The sequence below is a fragment of the Zerene cesonia genome, chromosome 13 (assembly GCF_012273895.1).
Source record: "Zerene cesonia ecotype Mississippi chromosome 13, Zerene_cesonia_1.1, whole genome shotgun sequence".
NCBI lineage: Eukaryota > Metazoa > Arthropoda > Insecta > Lepidoptera > Pieridae > Zerene > Zerene cesonia.
In genome coordinates this window covers 8,468,850-8,475,778 of record NC_052114.1, presented here as the reverse complement: position 1 = coordinate 8,475,778, position 6,929 = coordinate 8,468,850, and the positions used below count along the sequence as shown (strand labels likewise).

At 30.7% G+C, this 6,929-nt stretch overlaps 2 protein-coding genes across 2 annotated transcripts in view; one reads left to right on the top strand and one right to left on the bottom strand.

Annotated features, from left to right (window-relative positions):
* Positions 1 to 774: 774 nt before the first annotated feature.
* Positions 775 to 1,766, top strand: LOC119831138 (DNA polymerase epsilon subunit 4). The gene is made up of 2 exons (XM_038354401.1): positions 775 to 1,247; positions 1,577 to 1,766. Exons 1-2 carry the CDS (start codon positions 945 to 947, stop codon positions 1,718 to 1,720), a joined length of 447 nt encoding a protein of 148 aa, XP_038210329.1. The 5' UTR covers positions 775 to 944; the 3' UTR covers positions 1,721 to 1,766.
* Positions 1,767 to 2,063: 297 nt separating this feature from the next.
* LOC119831333 (5'-3' exoribonuclease 1) overlaps positions 2,064 to 6,929 on the bottom strand; it is a 14,309-nt gene continuing 9,443 nt past the window's right edge. Inside the window, exons 20-29 of the mRNA XM_038354636.1 lie at positions 6,796 to 6,802; positions 6,494 to 6,575; positions 6,264 to 6,338; positions 6,108 to 6,175; positions 5,941 to 5,973; positions 5,481 to 5,574; positions 5,060 to 5,212; positions 4,543 to 4,631; positions 4,258 to 4,351; positions 2,064 to 4,010 (exon numbers count right to left, since the gene is read on the bottom strand). Coding sequence (XP_038210564.1) covers positions 3,924 to 4,010; positions 4,258 to 4,351; positions 4,543 to 4,631; positions 5,060 to 5,212; positions 5,481 to 5,574; positions 5,941 to 5,973; positions 6,108 to 6,175; positions 6,264 to 6,338; positions 6,494 to 6,575; positions 6,796 to 6,802 — 782 coding nt within the window. The 3' untranslated portion in view covers positions 2,064 to 3,923. The remainder of the gene's footprint in view (positions 4,011 to 4,257; positions 4,352 to 4,542; positions 4,632 to 5,059; positions 5,213 to 5,480; positions 5,575 to 5,940; positions 5,974 to 6,107; positions 6,176 to 6,263; positions 6,339 to 6,493; positions 6,576 to 6,795; positions 6,803 to 6,929) is intronic.

Below are 6,929 nucleotides of genomic sequence, written 5' to 3'. Positions count from 1 at the left end.
TTTTTTTTACAATTTTCGACTAATTATAGCCTGGCCACGATCTAATCAGGCAACACATTTTTTATAATTTTTAAGTAAACTAAATTCCCTATTGATTAATTTTTATCCATTTAAATAGGTCGACGTTATATCGGATCCTCTACCACTAGGGTACAGGCATGAAATTCGAATTTTATAACTTTTATGACTTCTTAATCAAGCTCCCAATAATAATATTCCTTTGATCAAGTGATAAATACTGAAAAAATACAAAAAATTCTTTGAAATTCTAATTGAAAAAACCGACATCGTTGGTCAAGCCACAAAGTAATATACTAGGCTCGTCAGAACAAATCAACTTCCTTAGTAATAACATATTTATTAATAACAATTTGATAATAATAAAAATCTTAATAAGAATCACATAATAAAAAAAAAATAATAAAAATGATGTTTGTTAAAGATGACTTAATATTTTTTTAGTATGCTTAATTGTTGCCACGTACGTAGGTATGGGGTGTATTCCTAAATTAATTTAAGGGAATTTTTAATTACGAAGATTATTTTCAATTAATTGTACAAACGCAGATATTGACAAGGTAACATTGATTTCGCGAGTCACATAAAACATGAATCATTCTATAAAGTCACATGAAAATCATGTAAAATGACATTCTGATCAATTCAATTAAACTTTTTGTGGAATAGCAATGATGTTTTTGCACAATTTTGCCAGTGTCCGGACATTCTGATCAAAGAAAATGACAAATTATACTTTTGACGTCTTAAAATATTTGGCGCCGGTTTTTCATGCTGTCAGCTGTATGTCGATTTGACAGAGATTATGATTATTGAATCTGAAGTATTATTTTCTGAATGTTTATTTTTTAATTTATAATTTATACATGTTCAGTGCTCACTAAACGTTTATTAAGAGTGTAGTTGTAATTTATACGTATTTTACAATGAGTGACGACGACCATTACACGGAAATAGATATCTCTGATGTCATAGATGATTCCGAAAATTATTTTGAAAATGAAAATCAATCTGAAATAATCGAAACTGAACTGAACAGTATTCAAAATTCTGAAATATTTAACTCCGAAGAACAAATACCTCCAGAAAAAAAAATTCAAAATGCTAAAAGTGAGCCTGTGGTAAGAAGCACTAGGTTGCCAATGGCTAGAATAAAAAATATAATGAAGATGGATCCTGATGTTCACATAGTGAATGCTGAAGCTGTATTTTTAGTAACTAAAGCTACGGTTTGTATAATCCAGTGATCTTTGATTGTTACTGATATTATTCAAGGAATAACTTTATAGGTTCTAACATTCATGCCCAAATTATAAACAAACTAATACTTTACATTGAACTTAAGAAAAGGCCTGATTTAGTACTATAAACTTCCTCTTTGTTTATCTTATAATTTGTATATACTTAATAACTTAAGAATTCTTAAAGGATTAATAATATTGAAATGAAACAAATATAAAGCTTAATAAATATTGTGAACAAATAACAAATTTTTAATCTATTTCTTTCCATACAATAAAATCAACAGCTAAATTATAAGATTATTTTTAATTTGCAGGAAATGTTTCTGGAGTCAATAGCAAAAGAGACATTTACATACACAACACATCACAAAAGAAAAACAATATCCAAGAAGGATCTCGATGTGATCATAAATAAAGTGGACTGTTTGTGTTTTCTAGAAGGTGCTATGGACTTTTAAACGTAAGATTAGATGTAATTAATAAAAAGGAATCATAATATGAAAATGCATTTTTATTTGTAGATCGTTAGTTAAGATCAAAGATTAGAAAACAGAAAAACAACTTGTAACACATTATGGCCACTGTGAAATGTTTAGATAGTAAAATCTGATCACAGTATTATTTTAATGACATATGATGATGTCGACATACATGGGTTCATGGTGGTTAAGCAGTCAAACTGACACATTAGTAAATCTTGCAATAGAAAATTACAGCTTTTGAAATCTTATTTGTTACAAGTAAAAAACAATATCTTATCAATAAGTTACTATGCTTCTTAAGAATTAAATAAAACAGAAATTTAGTTACCTCTTCTTTATTAGTTCTTGTTTATAATATATAGTACAATTCATAAGAAAAAATTTTTTTTAATACATAATGAAAAAAGGTTTTTTATTATGTAATAGTACCACATTGCACTATTAGCATCTCATCGATATATGTAATATGAAATTATTATTTTATACTGAGAAATTAAATACAAAATTATTTTTGTATATTTATTGAGATACAATATGTAACAACATAATGAGATCTTACAATTTATTTTAGTGATTAGAAAAAGTATGAAATGAGAACACAAAAGGGTCAAAATATAAACAAATCTGAAATCGGGTCGTAGGTCATGTAAATTACGTTCATTTAGAAGTAATAACCATGAGACGTTGAGCCTTTTTTTTAAATTTCAAGACAAGTCGCTTTCATACTATGACGTCACGATCTCGTTCAGCCCAGGATCATACGGTACGACCGGCACGTTGCGGCCCTTGGTTCAACGCATTGGTAATAATTTATAAAATACGTGTTTTCTGTTGTATTTGTTTTTGCGCTAACTATAGTGTGTTTATTGATGATTGAGTTTTGATAAGCAATATTACAGACATATATAGATACGTTCTTCGTTGACACTACATTATTTTTAATTTTTACCACACAACTTAATAATTAAGATTTTCCTATGTAGTGAAAAACGAACTAGAGCGCGACTGTTGAATGACCCAGGTCCCAGGTTGTGACGTCGTCGGTTACTGAACACCCGCTCGAAATTTCGGCCTTAAATACGCACTTTGAACATAATTTTGTGTATTTAAAATCACATAGTATATACAGTCATTTCAAGTATGAAAAAGACTTCATTAAAACAAATCTAAAAGCTACGTTCCATATTATGTGAATAAAAACATATGAAAATATTTTAAATTCATTTAAATTTACACTATATTCTGCTAACACAGTGATATTAATTTACATAAAGATGACAAAAAAATAATATAGCTGTTGTCCAAAAATGTAACTGAATGTAGAAAAGGGCTGGTATAATACATAATATAATATACATTTGAAACTAATTAAGTACTAAGACAGGCACTAGTGTACTTATCCATTTGTACTTTAATGAAGGTAGAAATAGAGTCTACAATTCCTTAAAACTATTCACATAAATAATAGCTGCCAACGATTAAAACTATTTACTTAATATGATGCGGAAAACTAAAAGGTATGTTCTGAAGCATTTTATTTCAAAAATGTAATCTCTCCCAGAAGTGAATTGGATATTATTCTCATAATTAAAAAAGTATAACCTAACACTAGTCACACTTACAATATCAACGTATTACTTAAATAAAAGTATGTACCACAAACTTAAAACAGGAACATATTTTTTGTAATTCTTCACACAAAAACAGCATTAAACACACACATTTCATAATATTTACAAAATGTATAAATAATCACCATTTTCATCGTCATTTATTTGCAGTGTATTATAAAAATCTGACTATGACTACCTAATTACCGATAAAAAAAAAAAGATCAAAACACCATATTGTCATTTAGTAAAATACAAGAGATTATAAACGACATTCGATTTCTTTGAATCAACACAATTATACGATTAATGTTATCTACGTACCCCTATAATAAAACACTAAATTTAAAAATTACAACGCAAATGATATGTGTTGCTATTAAAATACTAAATTTCAAGTTAACCCGAGCCAATATGGAAACAAATTTTAAAAATCGTCAACAACATGCATGTGTAAAAGAGACGAAGTTCTTATTTAAAATTCGTATCTTTATTGGCGTGGGCGTAGTAACATGAGACAAAAATAGACCATATTTTATTAATACAAAATATACTATTTAACACATAATTTAGTCCAATTGAAAGGGAAGGTTTGCTGCTATTCTCGGTTTCTTTTTCTTTTGCTGTTTTGGCACTGGTTGTTGGTTCTGTGGTGGCTTAAAATAGAATAGCTGTTTAATATTTAGTTTTATAGCATTGCAATGCTTTATATCCGCCTCATGATCAAAATATGTGTATGTTTTTAAAAATATGTACCTACATATATTCAAATTAGTTTGTTAATTTGCAAATATAATAAAGAATTTAACTTCACTTTATTTATTTTCTGTATAAACATTCAAATTGTATCATAAAGACTTTTAAATTTATTTTTAATAAAAGATAATATAAAAGCCTGTTCACCTGTGGCAGCACTGGCTGCGGCTTTGGAAGCGTTGATTTAGGAGCTGGTATCCCCTCCATATTTCTCGGCGGTTGGCTAACATTGTGCACACGCCTGCAAAAAGTATTATTTTCTTATAATCTATCAAGTAACGCTATTTCTGACTATTTATCCTGAGTGCCAGAGTCCTATGGGCTATATGTATTTATCTCAATTAACTTGGACAAGCGCCTAGTTTATACATAACATTTTCCTTTCAAATTTTTCAAATAAAAAACAAAAATTTAAAATAATTTTCTTCTCACCTCTGGCTAGTCTGTACTTGTAGGGGCACGAACGGGTTGTTCACTGTGTTAATGCTTCGCGCCTGGTTCGCTGGCGGCTGGAGAGGAATCTGCAATGTATGAGAATTCTTATTTAGGTACCTATTTATCTCTTTCAAAGATATTTAAAACATAATATATTTAACTACATGGTGAGTATTTTTAAAATTAAAATTACACGGCAAGCAGTAAATATGTCAATAAACTAATCAACACTTTCTCTATTTAAAATAAACAGCTGAAGAGTTTGTTTGTTTCGCTTGAAACTACTGTGCATGTGTGTAGTGGTGAATCAGTGGTTAAGACCTCGGACTTCAATAGTAAAGTCTAAGGTTAGAGACAGAGCGAGTGTTCAAACAATAAATTGATTTTTCAATTTATCTGTACATATTATTTTTTATTTGAAAACTAGTGACTTCCATGAGCACCCATTTAAATTTGGTCTATTGTTACAAGTTTATGGTAAAATAAATGTAATTACTAAAAAGATAGTGCGTACCTGCGCATGCGGCTTCTTCCAGCTGGGCGCGAGCGTGCTGGGCGCGCTCGGCAGGTGCGCGGGGAACGGGGGGAAGGGCGGGAACGCGCCCGCACTCCCCGCGCCGCCCACCATCTGCGGCGGCGGGTACGCGGGGAATGCTTGTGGGGGTGGCTGCAGCGAAAATAAAATAGTAAAAAAACTAAGACTCAATCGCTATTTTTCGATAAAGTAATTGGTCGGTGGCTGTTAATTTACAAATAAAATTAAATAAATAATCATATTTATGAGGCGGATAGATTATGCTCATTATTTCTATTAAATATAACAGGATTAACTATTATACAAAAAATAATTTTATTAATTTAATTATTTTTATTTAAAGATGAAGTTTATGATAAGACTACCTACCGTACAATCATTTTATAATGAAAAGGCATACCTTGTGATAGTTACTGTTCGCCCATTCGTTGTAAGGCGCCGGCGGTCTGTAGAGATTCTCATTGTCTTTGCGCCAGCTTTGTTGCGCGTGCGCTCTATAAATAAAATATATCAATATTAATCATACTAATATTATAAACGTGAAAATTTGTTTGTTCGGATGTTTGTCCGCCAATCACTGAAACTACTGAACGAATTTTGATGAAATTTGGTATACACACAGGGTATGAGCTGACTTGGGTGTTAGGATACTTTTTATGCCGATTAAATGCTCCCTTGGGATAAAACAGAAACCTTGCTATCCGGGCGGAGCTGGGAGGAGCGTCTAGTGTATTATATTTACTGAAAAAAAAAAATGAGCAAAGTAAAAAAAAAACATTGCACATAAGTAATTTTATTGGATTTTTTCATCTGATTTAAATTCGAATTCGAATATAAATCTTTTTCATATATCTTCTTACCCAGCAAATAAGTTCCAAAAGGGTTGATTAAAGCTGCTTGAAACAAAGGAATTAATTACATAAATTATTATTATTATTATTCAGACTTCCCTATTCTCTATACATTTTTAAATAGCTTTATAACCTTATATTAAAAATTAAAAATATTTCCATAAATATAAACTCACTTGGGCGGAGTGACGCCTTGTTGTTTATCGTTTTTATTTCGCCAATTTGCGTTCTGTTCACGGTTGGTCTGAAATTAATTATTATATAATTATGTTTCTTTTTTCGTTTATTGTGTTCAAGTGTCATTAATTAATTCGTATTGCACATAAACTTACTTTATTCTGCTTGCTCTGATCCGTCTCATTTTCGCTTATTTTCAACAAACTTCGCAGTAATGTTGTTGCATCGTCCTGTTAAATTTAAAAGACGTTTTTTTTATAGAAATAGATTAATTAACAATTTTTTATGTATTGTCGCAATTTTAATTTCGTACAGTTAAATTATTTAAAATATATGTATTTATTCACACTGATACATTATCTACAAGTTTATAAATTAAACGAACCTTCGTAGAAGTGTTGTTTGCGTTGACAGTTACGTTTCCATTGTTCTTGTCAGCTTTGGCGGGTTTGACATCTCTTGGCGGACTACAATAAAAAAGTAAATACATTAAAAATGATTTAAGGATAACTTATTTGAGTGTATATAAACATTTTGGTTCAAATTCTGAACTAACACGTGCAAACAAGCCGGTGTATGCTGTCAGGCTGATGTCAATTTGTGTTTGATGTCAGTCATTTAGCCTTGTACATTCTAACTCAAAATTCATTTTTGAAGCGCTTTGTCGCGAAGATTGTCATAGATCACCACAGTTCTGAAAGCCCATATAGTGTTAGCCTATCATCCCAATACTTGTAACACTCCCTTCTGCTATCACACACACACACACACACACGCACGCACGCACGCACGCACGCACGCACGCACGCACGCACACACAC

Coding starts and splice junctions, on each gene's coding strand:
- LOC119831138 (XM_038354401.1), top strand. CDS start 945: ATGAGTGACGACGACCATTACACGGAAATAGATATCTCTGATGTCATA. Junction 1,248..1,576: donor TTTTAGTAACTAAAGCTACG/GTTTGTATAATC, acceptor TTTAATTTGCAG/GAAATGTTTCTGGAGTCAAT.